This window comes from Lissotriton vulgaris, chromosome 8 (genome assembly GCF_964263255.1).
Source record: "Lissotriton vulgaris chromosome 8, aLisVul1.2, whole genome shotgun sequence".
Taxonomy (NCBI): domain Eukaryota; kingdom Metazoa; phylum Chordata; class Amphibia; order Caudata; family Salamandridae; genus Lissotriton; species Lissotriton vulgaris.
Genome location: NC_141696.1, coordinates 1,390,700,708 through 1,390,718,790, shown reverse-complemented (window position 1 = coordinate 1,390,718,790; position 18,083 = coordinate 1,390,700,708). Strand labels below are relative to the sequence as shown.

At 46.1% G+C, this 18,083-nt stretch overlaps 1 protein-coding gene across 4 annotated transcripts in view; it reads right to left on the bottom strand.

Annotated features, from left to right (window-relative positions):
* The window catches only part of SIM2 (SIM bHLH transcription factor 2), a 635,950-nt gene that overhangs the window by 335,011 nt on the left and 282,856 nt on the right, over window positions 1-18,083 (bottom strand). For all 4 annotated transcript variants that reach the window (XM_086933518.1, XM_086933519.1, XM_086933520.1 and 1 more), the window contains exon 3: window positions 10,520-10,609. In XM_086933518.1, coding sequence (XP_086789644.1) covers window positions 10,520-10,609 — 90 coding nt within the window. The remainder of the gene's footprint in view (window positions 1-10,519; window positions 10,610-18,083) is intronic.

Below are 18,083 nucleotides of genomic sequence, written 5' to 3'. Positions count from 1 at the left end.
GACAACGCACCCACTGCCATAAGAGGTGGGACGACATCAGCCAGCTGGCAAAGAACGTGGTAGAGATGACCTTGGGGCTGCTACCACGCACTGGGTGTTTGGCACGGCGCAGCATGACACCATTGATGGGCCGCATCTTGGCTGTGACTCATCCTGAGCTGGATGCATGTCTGAAGGAGCATCAGCAGCAATGCAGGGGTGAGTATTTGGTGAGGCGGACTTTTTCTGGGAGCGGATGTATGTTTACAGGGCCTGTGGCAGCGGTGGCCTATGTGATGTTCGTGGGGTGGTGCTGTGTCATGTGAGTGGTTGCTGGGATGGGTGTCAGTGTCATGCATTGGGCCAAACTAGCCTTACAAAGGTGATCCTCCCTGCTGTGCATTCCCATAGCCAGATGTGTTAGGATCTACATGGCCATTCAGCATTGGGATAGTGTGGGGTACACTTCATCCACGGGCAGGGTGTTGTGCTGTGTGGCCTTAACATGGCTCAGTCATGGCAGATATTCAGGGTTACAGGCACTGTTGTGGTCTATGTAGTGAGTTGCTGTAATGTGATTGCAGAGTGTGGAGGTCACCATGTAGATTGGGGCATCTCCTGTACTGCATTGATTGAATTGCTTTGTCCTGTTGATGACACTAACCCAACCCTGCATCTCTCATGCAGAATCGCCAGTGGACACGGAGGAACAGGAGCCGGAAACCAGTGGTGGCGAGAGTAGCACTACAGCTGCACAGGAGCCCAGTGACACAGAGGTCTCCAGCACATCAGAGGGGGACCGTAGTATGCAGGAGGAATCCCTGCCTGAGACACAAAGTACATCATCTGATGCCAGCGGTGATGCATCCATATTGGCAGGCACAAGGAATGGGGACTCTGCATCATCTTCTACCACACAGTGGCCAGTGGCCACCCTCCCATCCACTTCCTCTTGTGCTGCCCGTGTCTGTGTCAGTAAGAGGGACAAGCTAGATTCATACCTGGCACAGCTGAGCCTGCACCTGCCCCCCTGCTGCCCTCAGTGCTGAGTCTGTTGAGCTCCTGCGCCAGCTTTGTGTGGGCCAGACAGCCCTGCTCAATGCCTTCAGTGACCATGACAAAAAATGAGGCCAGATGGTTGCATACATGGAGGGCATACACTCTGACGTGGGTGGGCTACACCGTACAGTCCAGGCCCTTCAACAGGCACATACTCCCATTCCTGCTCTAGTGCCTTTGTCCACCCCCCAGTCAGTGGCCACATCGAATGAAAGTGACCACGGTTCCCATGCGTCACAGTCACGATACAGCACAAGAAGGACCCAGCAGAAACAAACCAAGCGGGCCCGCCCGGAGACACCATCCCCACAGAAGAGCAGAGCCACCCCAGAATGCAAAGACAAGAACCCGTCAGGGAAGAGCAAGGCCGAAAAAGCTATGAAGCAGACATCAGGCTCACATGCCTCAGAGGCATCACCAGCAAAGGACGCTCCTGTCCCTTAAACTTCACGCAGAGCTAGGCGTGCAGTGTCTCTGCCCACTGAGGAGGTATTGTATGGCAACGGTACACCTAGGAAGGGCTCAGGGCCACATTCCCCCACCTCATCAACTCCAATTCCAAGCCCAGTGAAGCAGGTGAAGGAGGGCACTGTAGGGGCTACCCCTGGCAAACAGGGGAAGGAGGGCACTGTAGAGGGTAACACCTGGCAAACAGGGGAAGGTGGTCCAGAGGCGTAGCCAGACAAAGCGTTCCGCAGGATCCAGCAAATCACTAGAGGGAGTGCCAGTGTCTGCACCTGATGCGGGTCTGTTGGTGTTTGTGCCTGTTGTGTCATCACCAGTTCCCATTGACCCCAGTACAGGGAAGGCATTTAGAATTCCCAAGAAGTGGAAAGGCACCCCTCAAACCTCTCCCACCCACACTGTGTCACAGGTCTGCATGACTCCCCCTCCACGTGCCACTACACCACCTGGTCTAAACAGTCCTCCAGCTTGCCAAGCCACTGATAGCTCTACATCACCTGGGCCTCTATCTCCCCAGTCTAGTGGTCCTGCTGTCCCAGACTTACAGCCAGCTCCAAGTCCGCCTGACAGCCAAGAGTGAGTGGTAGTCCCCCTCACACACCTGTCTCTCATACAGGTGTGCTAGTCCTGCCCATTGTTTACCACCTGGGTGTGTTGCTGGCCATGGAAGGGTACAGTCAAACACACTCACTTTGCAGCTTCTCATGTCCTGACTCTGCACTTTGCCATGCCCACTGGCCTTACTGTTCTGCCCTTGCCTGTGCAGCTTCTCATGTACTGACTCTGAACTTTGCCATGCCCACTGGCCTGACTGTTCTGCCCTTGCCTGTGCAGCTTCTCATGTCCTGACTCTGAACTTTGCCATGCCCACTGGCCTTACTGTTCTGCCCTTGCCTGTGCAGCTTCTCATGTCCTGACTCTGCACTTTGCCATGCTCTCTGGCCTTGTCATTCACTGCTGTTCTGCCCTTGCCTGTGCATCTTCTCATGTCTTGACTCTGCACTTTGCCATGCCCACTGGCCCTGTCATTCACTGCTGTTCTGTCCTTGCCTGTGCAGCTTCTCATGTCCTGACTCTGCACTTTGCCATGCCCACTGGCCTTGTATTCACTGCTGTTCTGCCCTTGCCTGTGCAGCTTCTCATGTCCTCACTCTGCACTCTGCACTTTGCCCTGGACACTGGCCCTATTGCTCTGCTGTGTTGGACTCTACCCTGTGCAGCCTCTCACGTAGTTGCTGTGCACCCTGCCATGGACAATGGACCTGTTGCTCTGCTGTGTTGGCCTAGTCACTGTGCAGCCTCTCATGTACTTGCTGTGCACCCTGCCATGGACACTGGCCCTGTTGCTCTGCAGTGTTGGACTCTACCCTGTGCAGCCTCTACTGTACTTGCTGCGCACCCTGCCATGGACACTGACCTTGTTGCTCTGCTGTGTTGGTCTCTACCCTGTGCAGCCTCTCATGTACTTGTTGTGTATCCTGCCATGGACACTGGCGCTGTTGCTCGGCTGTGTTGGCCTATTCACTGTGCAGCCTCTCATGTCCTCACTCTGCACTTTGCCCTGGACACTGACCCTGTTGCTCTGCTGTGTTGGACTCTACCCTGTGCAGCCTCTCATGTACTTTCTGTGCACCCTGCCATGGGCACTGGCCCTGTTGCTCTGCTGTGTTGGCCTATTCCCTGTGCAGCCTCTCATGTCCTCAATCTGCACTTTGCCCTGGACACTGGCCCTGTTGCTCTGTTGTGTTGGCCTATTCCCTGTGCAGCCTCTCATGTACTTGCTGTGCACCCTGCCATGGACACTGGCCCTGTTGCTCTGGTGTGTTGGACTCTACCCTGTGCAGCCTTTCATGTACTTGCTGTGCACCCTGCCATGGAGACTGACCCTGTTGCTCTGCTGTGTTGGCCTATTCCCAGTGCAGCCTCTCATGTCCTCACTATGCACTTTGCCCTGGACACTGGCCCTGTTGCTTTGCTGTTTTGGCCTATTCCCTGTGCAGCCGCTCATGTACTTGCTGTGCGCCCTGCCATGGACACTGGCCTCCCTGTTTGGAGTTTGCCTGTGCAGATTATCTTGCATATGATCAGCATTTTATGCCTTGCTCTTTGGCTGCTGTTGTTCTACTGTCACATCTGTGCAATATGTGAATAAAGACAGTTACTCCTGTTGTCTGTTTTGTCAGTGTCCTTGCTGATTAAAAAGTTCTTTTGGTGTGTGCATTTGGTTGCCTGTGCCACATGCTATATGTGTCACTTCAACATTGCCAAGCTCTTTGCCGCATCACATTTTTAAACAGGGGTGACAGGGTCTTCAGTCATTCAGACACTGATAGTAGTGTTATCTGTGATGGCTATTTTACCTATCATGCAGTTCTCTTTTTTGTGGTTTGCTATTGTTGGATACATTGTTCACATATCAGGTTGGGGGACACTGCCAGCACAGGGTGTGATGCTGTGCACAGGTTTGCATGCAGGCTGGGCAATGTCATCATGTATGTGTGTTATTCCTTTATGTGTGCCCAGCTGTGTATCTGTATGGTCATCTTGTGTTGGCCCTTAGTCCTGGTCCCATGGCCTACTTGAGATGTGTGCTCTTGGGTAGTCAAGAGGGGTGCAGTGTGAAGGGTGTGACTTTGTATGGGGTGTGGATGTGTGTGTGTCCCTGGATTGTGAAAGACACATGTGTCACCCAGGAGTTGTGTGCCTGTTTGGATTGTTTTGCCCTGTGGATATAGTTGTATGCACACGTGTGAGTTGTCTGTTGTGCACTGTGCAGTGTGTTGGTGTGTCCGTGCTGTTATGTCTGACTCCTACTTGTTGTTTTAGTCACTTATGAGTATGCAAAGTGTATGTGCATCAGTGTTGTGTTTGTTTGATCATCCATGTGTCTTGAGTGTGTTTGTGTATACTGTGTAGCCCTGCTGCTCCACACTTCCATTCGGGTTGTGTTTCTCATCCATTGCAGGCACATGGTGCCTTTTATCCTCCTGTATGACATGGTGTGTGTGGTGTAATGCCATCCCCTATGTGTGCCACCTATGCCTACCCATTGTGCGTCTGCACTCCCTCTATTTCTGTATGGTACACCCCTTACATGTCTACTACTGACATGCAAGTCAGTTCACTTTGATGTCAGCTGTCCCCTTGGTTTACATGTGGGTGTGCCTCCCAATCACTTTATTTGTGACACTGTGCTTTGTGGTGCAGTTATGTTATGTTATGTTAGAACAGTATTTCTTGAGCGCACGGCTACCCAGATCGGGTGTCCCGGCGCTTTGGCAGAGAGTCCTGAACACAACCAAGAAAAACCCAGCGACAGACACACTGTAGGCCCACTGGTTAGGCGGAGAAAAGGAGCGTCTTAAGCTCCTTTCTAAAGGCCAGAAGATTATTAGCCTTGCGGAGTGATAGAGGAAGCTCATTCCACAACCTGGCCGCCATAAACTGGAAGGACCGGCCTCCCATCCGCACACGTTTGATCACTGGTACCTCCACTTTAGCCAGGTCAGCAGATCTCAAACTCCTCCGGGGAACGTAGAAAACAATCCGCTTCCTGAGATAAGCTGGGCCAATGCAGTGGAGGGCTTTAAACGCCAACGTGAGGACCTTAAAACTAATTCTGCTGGGGATAGACAGCCAATGCAGCCTGCCGCGCAGTAGAGAAGCCCTGGCTCTCCGTGGAAGGCCAAAAATGGCTCTGGCCGCCGAGTTTTGGACAACTTGTAATCTGGATACCAGATATTTAGGCAGACCAGAGAAAAGTGCGTTCGCGTAATCTAAACGCGAACCCACGAGTGCTTGCACGATGTTCTTACGATATTGAAGGGAAAGCAGTGGGAGAAATTTCCTCACCATCTTCAAGATACCGAAACATTTCCCCGCCAGGCCCGTGATGTGGGGACGAAAAGATAGACTGTCGTCAAATACCACACCCAGATTTTTTACTTGGGCAGATGGTTTCTCAGGGGGGAACATGTCGGAAGGCCACCACGATTTCCAGCCAGGGTCCTCAGCGCAGCCAAAAAAGAGCAACTCGGACTTATCCGAGTTACATTTCAGGTTCTGGTGCTGAAACCATGCAAAAACAGCACTCAGGCAGTCTCTGATTCTGTCGCCATTAAAAACCTCTCCCTTCCTGCAGGTAAACAGGAGCTGGGTGTCGTCAGCGTATGAAATGACCCGGGCTCCAAATGCCTCCGCGACCTTCGCCAAAGGGGCCACATAAATGTTAAATATGGTGGGGCTCAGGATGGATCCTTGAGGCACCCCCACCTCTAGCGAAGGCATTTCCGCGGAGAACGGAGGAGCCCAGATCACCTGCCGACGGTCGGTTAAGAAGGATTGAAACCAGTCCAACACCGTCCCCCGCAGACCTACCTCCCGGAGTCTTCGGAGGAGGCCGGCGTGGGGGACGGTGTCGAATGCCGCCGACAGGTCCAGCAAGACCAACATAGCCTTTCCCCCCAGATCAAGCGTTTCCCTGATGGCGTCGGTCACCTCCACAAGAGCTGTCTCCGTACTGTAATTAGCACGGAAACCAGATTGGGAGTCATGCAGCAGTTTGTTATTCTCTATAAAGGTGGTAAGAGTGAGCTGAACATGTTTCTCCGCCACCTTCGCCAGAGCAGGGAGGAGGGAGATTGGTCTATAGTTGGCCCACTGTAAAGGGTCGAGCAGAGGTTTCTTAATGAGCGGGAGAATAAGAGCATGCTTCCATTCTTTAGGGACCACTCCAGAACTCAGAGACATGTTGAGCAAGGGGTTCAGCAAGTTGTTAATAGCTGGTGCCACCGAGCTCAGGCATTTGGCCGGACACGCATCCAAGGGGGATCCAGATTTCAACCGGGAAAGCAGCTCCAGAGAGGACTCGCAGGATAACGGGGGGAACGTCGAAAGAGTGGGTGCCTGCTCGGCTGCAGCGGATGGAAGGACCTTCAGATCACTTTCCACAGCTGCGGCCACTTCCAGGGATTCCACCCGATCGAAAGAGTCCTGAATCCTACGGATCTTGTCCACAAAGAAGTCAGCAAGCTGCTTGATCCACTCCTCAGTATGGGAGTGAACCCTAGCGGCCGCCACCGGCTCTGTGAATTCCTTCACAATTCGGAATAGTTCCCGACTCGTGTTATCAGCCTGGTCTATTCTATGCTCGAAGTAGATCTTTTTAGCTTCGGCAATCTGTCTGTGGTAAGATTTTATCGCACCCCTGTACTTCAGTTTCTCCTCAGGCGCATAACTGCGCCGCCAGAGCCTTTCAGATCTTTTGCAGTTCTGGCGCGCTTTCCGCAAAGTAGCGGTAAACCAAGGAGCGGAATCCTGGCAGGGGGCTGTCCTGACCGGTTTCCGAGGGGCAAGCTCCTCGAATCTTGTCCGAAGCCAGTCCTGGACTAGCGGCAGGTCGACTTCTAAGTTACCAGACGTAATGCAAGGATGTGCATGGAGTGCCTCAGCGAGCATATCAGCTGACACCAGGTGAAAGGCTCTCGCTTGACGAGACCCGTCCTTATAAGCTCTTTGACACGTCTGGTGCTCAGCTAACAACACGAAGTTAATTAAATAATGGTCGGACCATAGAACCGGCAGAGGGGAGGACACCTTAATTGGCACAGTGGAAAAAATTAAATCCAACGTATGCCCTAGGTTCTAGGGCCAAGAGTGATGTTCCACTCTGGACATTGCCCCAATGGTTTATGTGTGATGTTCTTGTGTTGGTAATCAGTCAGGATTGCTCATGTGCACTTCAGCTGTGTGTGCTGCCCAGTGCTGTGGTCAAGATGGTTCTGCTTTTATATCCCAGAGTGGTGCATCTGTTGTTGTGTTGGATATATGTGTGGTGGCTGTGGTATTCCTTCACTTCCTGGGTGTGCTGTTGTATTTGTGCTGTGCTGATTTGTGTTGTGTGTGTTGAGTTTGTGTCAGTCATGGCTGTGTGTGACTGGTCTGCTTGGTGTGCACACACTGCTTGTTGTGCATACAGTGCTGTGTGTATGTGGCCTTGGCATTGCCTGATGTGCATCCCCTGATGTCCTGTAGTGTTTGTTCATTTTTAATTTCATGTGCATCTGTGGTTGGTTTCATGTGGCAGTGTAGTTCTGTGATAGTGCACTTCTTGTGTGATTTGTGGTATGTTGTGTGTGTTTTGTTCCTGACTGATGAGGTTGTGCACTCCTGTTGTGTCTGTGCTCCCATTACCTTTCCACAGTTTGCCTGACAGGGTATGTCTATTTCTGATGGGGTTCTGTGTGTGTTTCTGTAGTGTTTCTGTGTTGTTTTTGGGCAGGCATCTGTTCAGGCATCCCTGTGTGTGTGTTATGTCTGTGGCTACACCCAGGGTGTGTGTTCGTTTGTGTGAGTATGTACTGGCAAGTATTGGCAGCCTTAAGTGTGTGTGGTACTGATGTTGTGTGTTCCTGTGCAGCCACTCCTGCAGTTGCTATCTCCCTGGTTGTTTGTTGTGTGGTACAGGGTGTGGATTGAACTTGCTTGTTGCTGTGCTTGTTGCTGTGCATGGGGGTGCACAGGATGGGCACCTGGCCTCTGACTTCATGGGGTGTGTTGATGTGTGTTGGGGGAGGTGTTTCCCTGTGGTCTTTGTGCCCTGCCCATGCCTTGGACTGGCCCAGCCTTCTGCATTGTACGCCTGTGTTGACCGCTGCGGTGACGTGACCGGGACGTTGCTGCAAGTTCGCGGTCGATGTGTGTCCAGGATGCAGTGGGGTGACTTGGTAGCAGGTGGGTCATTGGTGGGTGCCCTTGTGGATGTGTTGTTGCCCCCAGCAGGGTGTCTGTTCTGGATTTGGATACTGTGTCAGCCTGTGTATTGTATTTGTCTAGTTGCAGAACTGTGGCGTCGTCCGCTTCGGCCCATTAGATGATAGTTCTGTAGCAGGTACAGCACTGGAAACACATGTAGAGCTGGGTATATGGCGGTCGTGACTGGGTGGTGTTCACCGGGTCTCTGCTATCGCGCTCCGCTGTCGAGTTTCCGCCGTCTCTGATTGGGCGGTGTCTCCGATGCAGCTGCTTGTTTGGGAAATCCTAATTTGTGGAGCGAAGCGGATGTCATTCGGCACGGCGGAGAGTCTCCATTGGCTCCCACGGCCGCAGTGGCGGGCGCACTTTGATGGCGGAGCGTGTCGCTCCACGACGGACGGGAATTGACCTATGTTTTGCAATACTAATATGACGGACGTGTTTCCCGCTGCTCATGGGCGGAAAAAGGCATATTTCTGTCCCGCCAGCACTGCGGTGGTGCAACCGCCCGACATCCTAATGGATCCCATGTTTTTCTAGGAACCATAGTTGGCACAAGGGGTTGAATGTCAGAATACAATGTACTAAATACCATGCTACAAGAATATTGTAAAAAAATATTGGCAGCCAACATATCGTAGAGATGAGTATTTATTGGTAAATTTAGCTTTACTATTCTGAACTCCACATTTTAAATAACTTGAAGATATTTGAGTAAATCCGATCTGTGTAACACAAAGGATAGCTAAGAGCTTTTTTGCATGATAGGATATTCTCTTTAGAATCATAGAGAATTCTCCATTTTGTAAGCTATAGGATGTAACTCCAATCGCTGTTGTCATGCTTTCTTCTGTCTTTTCTGTGTGTTGGTACCAATCAAGGGTCGGATTGCAAAAACAAAGTGTTAAACATGAGAAGTTTACATACAATTGTAATTCTCACCAATTTGGCTGATTCACTGTCTGAGTAATGCGAGTGTAATTTATGCATGTCATAAATAGTTAATGAAAGTGCCAGGAATGATCAAAAATAGCTACCACACATCTGTATGCATGCTTCAAATATTACCCACTAAGTGCCTTAGTAGGTTTAGTTAAAATAAAGAATTTCAATCGATTTCTCTTCATGATTTTTTTACATATGTTTAGGATCGCTATTCTGGTTAATTCAGACATTGCGTTCACTGGAACACTTTACTCTTTTGCACCTGCCTGATTAATAAAAGCAATAGGCCGATAAAGTACAGTTTGGTCTGTGCACCTTTACCATGATTTTCATGAGATTTCTAGAGTAGACCAGAATTTACAAGATAGAAGGGCCAGATGTAAAGTACCTCTATTAGCAAGTTACAACATAATTGTTCTACGAATGGGACTTTGTTTTCTGATTATTTACTAAAACATTTAACACCTTGAACTATCTATTGTTTGCTAGGTTTTGCCATTTGGCCGGTTTCATACCTGCATGAGCGGCATTTTAATGTCCTGCCGGTACAAAATTGAGAAAACTTGCCTACGGTCTGGCGCCTTCCCTGAGGTTTATTTGATGCTGTTACATAAAATCTCCTAAGTAGCAATGGATACAATATCTTCCCATTTTATAGCTATATCTCAAAGCAGGCCACACCAAATCTTGAGGGATACACTGGAAACCCTCTTAACATAAGCTGCATCATGATGTCTACAAATATCCCAAGTGAAAGATCTCTGCTGTGAATGACATTCCCACACAGGGTGGAAGAATGATACACTAGATCAGAGGCAGTAGCTTCAGAAGGCGTTGGTGTTGTGCAAACACGTATTACAATTATAAGCCTTTTGTAAACCAAATATTTAACAATAAATGTTACACAACCTAAACAATTCCTTGGCAGAAGTGAGTAGTTGATCTCATGCAAACCCTAGCCAAGGGAAAATTCACTATTAAGTATGACCCCATGTGACCTAAATACAGAGGAGCATGCAGGCAATGACCATGGGGGCTCTCAAGATCCATCTTTTGGCTATTAACCTTGACCTTGACAAAAGAATGTGTGGCACCGCTCAAATTACATATATGCTAATAGCGCCTAGCAGGTGAACATCTAATGTTCTGCAACCTATGAAGAATATCAACAGTTTTCCATTGGATTTGTAAATTCTTTTTTTAGAAAAGGTCTTGCTCTTTCTACAACAGAACAGTTCAAAGTAAGACTTCACAACACTAAACCCTCTGCTGGTGGCAAACAAAGCCTTCAACGATTGGTGCATGTAGGTCGTCTTACCTGGGATAGTCCTAGATGCACTGAGGCTGTTTCTGAGATGTACATTATTTTGCCATCTGATGCCACAACGAAAACAAAGCCATCGAGAGTCTGGAAAAGAAAAAAAACTGCATCAACTCCAGGGATTCACTCTATTGCGCTCGCTGTCTTGGCACATTTTGGACACAAATCTTCAAGAAGTCTTCAAGAGATGACTCTGGTACCTTTATCATTAAATATTATCAAGCACAAAAACAAAATAGGACCATCACTTAACACAATATACAGAGGCAAACATTTCACTAATATTTATGTATTATTTTACAGGATGAGTAAGAAAAATCTGAACAGACTCATTTTTCATATACAATATTGAATTAATGTTGATTATAATGGATACAAACATAATTTGTATATACTTCAATGGTTAAATTACAATCAGCACTATAGTAGTTGGGCTAATTAAAATAACGGAAAATGTGGCCAGCCTAATCAAGAAAAAAGCGACAGAGAGGATATGCTTGTGAATCTGATGCCCCAAAGTTATAACTACGCGTTGACTAGTAAAATTCGAATTGAGTCAGGCACTCTTTGACCATTTAAGCAGTGTTTTTTTAGGATGTACTGAACACTAACCATCCTTAACTCCTTCAAAAATATTACCAACATTTCGAATATGAAATTCATTGAGATGGGTAATAATTATGTTCATCTAACATTTGCTCCGAAACCTGTGAAGGGATATAAACTTCATCTCTGTTTTATTAAACCACTGTTCTTTTCTTCTAAAGAACTGATTATATAGAAGTTTAAGGGAGCCAAAACAAAAACAAACATTGACAAAGCTAGTAGGTTTGAGTATTATGTAGTATATTCTTTATTTTGGTGCCAATAAACTTGAAAAGGTGCTTTTTTGACCTTGGAAATATTTATTGGAAACCGTGCGTGAAGACTATATTGTTTGGTTACTTGTTGAAGAGAAAAATGCTTAATAGTACTTTACTCCCACTACACAGAGAGCTGCCAAATGTATAGATGTCCACAGGCGCAGGGGACATCTCTTAACATTAGCAGGAACTGCTGTCGCCATCAATGTATTAAAAGTTTGACAGGCGGTACCATTAAAAATTACCGTACCGTCCATCAAATGTTTTTGTCTTACCAAAAGAAAATCCCGCTTTGGGATTTTGTTTTTGAAAATATAAAAACTAACAACCTCCCACACCATGTTAGTTGTATCCCATGTTGTGGGCAAGTGGTTGAAATACATATCCACAAAAAGAGAGAGGCAAAACCCTAAGCACGACCTCCCTTATAAGAAAATAACGCACAAAAGGTACTTAGGTCAGTAAGGTGACCGGGTCAACAACTTTCATCAGTACTTTATCTATTGTAGGTATCCCTGCTCCTCCTCCTCTCGTACCATGCATTATGCTAAGGAATGCAAAAATTAAACCTGTGCAGTTGTTTTTTGGAACCTGCAAACACATCAAGCTGAAAAATATATTTCCTCACATTATGCTTCATTTAGAAGCTAAAATTCCTCCTAAATAAGTGGACACTGCAAGCCATAATCAAAATGAAATGATTTTGGTTCGCTGTGAGACTCGTATGAGTACAACACATCAAACCTTGTGTACATGTATTTTTCTGCCCTTAGCCCTTTTGTGCCTTTAGCATGCCTTGTGCCACTGACATTTAGACTTTGTCCCAGATAGTCATGCAATTGAGGGATTAGGTGTGCTTGAATGGGCCGCCTACTGGCATGATGGGGAGCATAGCTGAGCACTGCCCCACTTACAACTGAATAGCCTTTGCTCTGCCTTCACACAAAAAGCCTAACAACCCCACACTGTCACTGCACCCAACTTGGAGCCAGGCAGGGGGCAACAGAAAATTCAATGCACGTCAAAGCCACTGTCTAGAAACTTCTACCACCTTCCAGAACCAGTGCAACAGGGTATAAAAAGGGGACCTCACACACCATATCTTCAGTACACTTTTGGAGCTGTGGATGCTCGGCCAGGAAGGAGGACTGCTGTGCTGCTGAAAGGACTGTCACACTGCTGAGCTGTTGACCTTCTGCTATATTGCTGTGTTGCTGCCTTTCTTCCCTGCTGCCTTCTTACATGGGGAAGGAGAAATAGACCTGCTACTTCATCTTGAACCCTGGGCTACCAGAGAAACCGCAAGGGTTAGTCTGCTAGCAGCCTGATCTGAGCTTCAGGGACAATAAAGACTCCCCAACTTTCTGAACCAGCATCTGGATCCAGCTGAAGTGAGTTCCTTAATCCCAGGTAGTACCCCTCAGGTCCTGTACCATTGGTGTGGCTCTGTACAACCACGAATGAGTCTGTTTGCACTGAGACCTTGCCACTCGCACTGAGATTCAGTGCAACGCTCAGTCAGCCAGTCTCTGCTGTGGAAGAGGTGTGGCGCAACGGCCAGGTTGCCTGACTCCGGACCACAGGATTCAAGGTTCGATCCCCAGTGGCAGGTTAGCCCAGCACCATGGGCAATAGCTTGCTTAATCTTATCGATGGCCCCCAGCGCTGGGACACCTCTCCGGAGGTATCTGTGCGCTTTAAAAATGCTGGTCTTACAAATGCTAGTATTTCTTCATAATGCAGCAACAAATGCTCACAGGGACCGCCAAGGCGAAGCTCCAGCAACACCCGCCTAGTACGCCTGGCCAGATCTTTGCCCTACGCCAGCAGCCTCCCGCAATGCTTTCCCTGCTCCTTGTGGCCCCCTCCAATGCGAATGGGACTCTTGGCATGGACTTTGAGAAAGTAAACCTCAGTGGGCCTAAGCTGGTGACTTCATCTGACATGCGCTCCATCTTGGTTAGCCTGAAAATGTGACTTTAACCTGGTCCAGCATGACCAGATATCCCAACTTGGCACTTTGTGGTTTTTTGGCACTATTTTTACTAAAATATATTTTAAATATAACATTACTATATTTCTGTCGCTTTAGTGTCAAATAATTTATTAAAATTGTCTCTATTTTTCTAACTTGGTTTGGGATTTTTCTTGTGTTGTGTTTTCACTTTATTACTTTTTGTGTGCTGCATAAATACTTTACACATTGCCTCTAAGTTAAGCCTGACTGCTTTTTGTGCCAAGCTACCCAGGGCTAAGCACATGCTAATTTTGTGTCATTAGGTAGTTCCCCCAGCTAGGGAGTGTGGCTGTTGCTTGACCAGGTCTAGCACCGTTGTCAGCCAACAACCCAATTTTTCACAGGGAGTATTGGAGTATCTGGAGTACATGTGCCCAACAGTCCAATTAGGAATTAAGCCCTCTTCTTCACACAAAGCACATTTGTCTACTTACTGAAGTAAGAACAGCAAATTACTTATGTGTTACAGTTATTATAACAATTAAAAACTTAGAAATGATTCCATTCAAATGATAAAGCAGCAGACAACCCAAAGATTAAAAGGTGGGCAGAAAAAACAACTTCATATTGAGTTGCTTGAAGGATTTCTTTCTATTCCAGAATTCTTTTAAAAATTAAACGCCCCTGCATTAGAAATTGCAATGAAAAAAGCTAAGAGTAAAGGTTATATAGATTCCTCTATACGAGAAGTTGCTTCTTGTTTGGACAATTAAAATCTTTCAAAGATCAAGCCCCCTCTGTCCTCTGTTAACAATCTTTTTTATCCTGAAGCCCAACTGAATGAAATCAAAACTTCTGAAGAGAAAGCATTAATTATGCATCCTGTAGATTATACCTTGACTGATGTATACATTAGTTCTCAAAAATCTGTAAATAGGATTAGAGCACCAAAAGAAACACTCAAACATTTGAATAGCATTCCGAAGATGGCCTTGCACTTGCAGAGGATTTGTCATGCTCTCCTGATTACTCCTTCACATCTTTCCATCCTCTTGGTGATTATGTGCACCTATGTGAGACATTTCAAGCACTTCAGAGATAGCTGGAATCAATTTTGATTCTCTTGGAAAAGAGAACATACAACTTCGATCACAATCTCGAAATATTAAGAGCAATACTAAAAATCACCTTCAATGCAAAGTGGCATATTTAAGTCACCTGATGGTCAATGATTAGAAATCAAATTACTTGTCTGATTGTGGCTGAAAAGTCAAAGAATGAAAGTGAAAATCAAAAATGGTCAACAGTCACCCTAGCTGGGAAAGTGAGTTTGAGCCAAATTAAAAAGCAGAAAACTGCCGGTATAGAGAATGTCTTTTCTCTTCACAAACTGTTCTCTGAGGACCTATCAGACCATCAGCCACTTCCAAGCTCATCTTCTCTTCACTGCTTCCCAAAATGTAAACAAAATGGAAAGGAGATGAAGACAGTCAATTAGCGGCACATGAAGTATCGCAGGTAAACCCAACTAATGGTTAGATTAGAAACACACAAAAATATCATAATAGGAAAAAAGCAAAATGCAAAATCACTAACACACTCCTAAAATGTATTAGATTGAACTTAGAAACACTGGGGTAAGACCTCTACATAAATAATGCGACCATTCCCAGCAGCTTAGAGCCAATTGCCACACATCAGAAATATTTAGCACATGACTTGCAATAATTTCCTGTTTCATCCTTCCTTTTTAGAAGCTGCTTGAGATGCACTAAATCCTCATTAACAGGAATTGAAATCTATATTCCCAAAGCCTTTCTGAACAAAGTGTAGTCAGTCAGAATCACTGACCCCAGTAGCTGAAGATAGTAATCAACCTACCTTTCCATCACCAATTAAAATTACATACTTCTTCCTAAATACAGTAGTCCTTTAAATAGACAAATGTTCTTAGGATCATTATCTATCCTCAACGACAATCTCCTTCCTCGGCAGAAATAAAAAGAGTCTATTTTCCCAAAAAAAGGAATTATCAATTGTGAGGGTTGAGCTTTGGTTCAATCTAGCACCAACAACAATTATGCAATATTGCAGTGTTCTCCAGTAAAATGGTTTTGATGTGCATTCGATTTTCCATTTAAATCCCCCAAAGAGTAAATCTTGCCCAGTATCTGTTATGGAGTCTTTTCTCATGGCCTCAAGGGAGCAAGGAGTATGAATTTCAAAATAAAATTCTCATTCATGTCAATTCAGATTCAAACAGATTAGAGCATCTACCGTCACATCTGCTAATAAAGAGGTATCTTGGTCATTGCTTTCTGGGAAGATAAATGAAAATATGTCAAACACATTTTCTTATTTACCCTTTTAGCATTCATTTTTCCCCAGTCTCCTGGAATTTAACAGGTCTGCAAGATGAAATATGAGATATGGGGCCCGATTCGGTATTTAAGAACTGGCAATCGGGATGTGGGTATTCTTACCGAATTCAATACCGAATCGGTAAGTTTCGGTATTTACCGATTCGGTAATTACCGAATCAGTATTTGCCATTGATTCCTATGGGCCTTGAAGCCCATAGCAATCTATGGCAAATACTGATTCGGTATTTTACCGAATCTGTAAAATACCGAATTGCCAAGGGGGACAGGGTGTCACTTTGACACCCTGTTGCACCCCGGTTTCTGGCTTGTGTGCCATGTGGCACACATACATGCCCTTCTAGTGTGGCCCTAAGGGCATGTATGTGTGCCACATGGCACAGGTGTACATGCACAGATGTGCATGTACACAGAAATTCTTAATTTACCACCCAATAGTATTGGGTGGTAAATTAAGAATTCCTAAGGGCCTGTGGCACTGCAAACTGTGCCACCTACATATGGATTTACAGAATCGGTATATTTACCGATTCGGAAAAATACCGAAGCGATAAATTTACCGAATCGGTAAATATACCGATTCTGTAAATTCCGAGCCACCTACATGTCAAAAGCCAAATACCGGTCGGTAACGGCCGAAATCGGCCGTTACCGACCGGTATTGGGCGACCTACATCGGGCCCTTGGTCCACTAAAACATTTGTCACAGACTCCTTTTATGAAACAGATTTGCTGGCGCAGTCTTGTTAGTAAAAGCCACACTAGAAGAGGTTTAGCCATCTTACTTTCCATAGATTATTATTGTGATTTTGATATTTCTCCTCTTTCCTGTAAAAGCAAACAATGCATTCGCATTATTCTGTCAAATTCGGAAAATCAACAGGGAAATATTCTCCTCTTTTTCAATATCTACATTTTTCCAGCACAGCAAAGCAACTCACTATTAACCCGTTGCCTGCTGATGACGGAACCGCTCCGTCATCAGCTGCGGTGGCGCTGTGCTGATGACGGAGCGGTTCCGTCATGGCCCGCTCGGAGCGCCTGCGCTGCGCGAATTCCGCGCCTGCGCTGAGCGTTCCATTGAGCGGGGCGGGCCATGACGGAACCGCTCCGTCATAAGCACAGCGCCACCGATGCTGGTGACGGAGCGGTTCCGTCACCAGCATGCGGCCGCCGCGCGGCCGCCCACCCCCTTAGCACTGCGGCGGAATAGCCGCCGCAGTGAAGGGATTAATCCAAATCTTTGATCATGTTGAAACTAGAACATGAACAAAACTCCGAAATGATGGTGGATGATTATAATGCTAAGATTTCAAATGCCCTGTTGAGCTCGCATGGGAACAAAGAGTTTGATGAAGCATGGGACATTAAGTAATCTACCTTTCCAACCAAATATAAAGCAGATAAACGTGGTAGACTGTTACTAGAATCTCTCTCTATTATCAATGAAGTGATAATAAATGGAATAATTGACCCTGGTATCCCGGTAACACATACAAGTAGTGGAATCACAGGATCTTCAATTATACATTACATAATTTGCAGTTATGACATTTTTAGTAAAGTTTTAGAAGTGTACAGAAGTGCAAGAGCAGTACTCTCATGGAAGTGATAATATGACTATTCAAACGACTCTAGAGCCGCTACAAATCTTGAATTGGTTGTTCGTGGTTGATAATGGGCAAACAGTGATTTACTCAAATCAAGGCAGAATCGACTTGGATGCTTTAAACACTACCCAGTTTAATAAATCAATTACTACCTCCAGGGTCTTGTGTACAAATTTGGGTGAAAATGTCATCTCTGTTAATGAGAACTGATTGTCGGAAGTACTCCATCATTTAGAGACTGTCAGTAATCCATCTAAAAAAAAAGACCAAAATGTCCCAAAAACTTCTCAGCCAGAAAAATCTCCTTAGAGATAACAAACCTACAGAGCAACAGTTCATTCAATAAGTCTCACTCAAAAATAAAAAAATTCAAGCTGTGCGGAAAAAAAGGAAAAACAGGGAAAAAAGTGGCAGACCAGAACTAGTTTGACCTTCCTGAGGCAATACTTAATAAAGATTCTAAATTATTCTGTAATCTTATCACACCGAATAGTGTATTTAAAAAATACACTTTCTATTGTTTCAGTCCCAGCCTTGGCCTGTATAAATTACCTTATCAAGCTTTATTCGGACAATACAGATACAGTTTTCAAAGCTGTCATCTTGGCTCTATCGCAAAACTAATACATGATCCAGAGGAGATAGTGCCCCAGACATGTAAACAATTTAGAAGTTCCTAAAAAGAGCAAGACCATCTGGCGCTATGGGCCTGTACCAAATTCCAGTAAAGGTCTTGTAAGAAGATTCAGA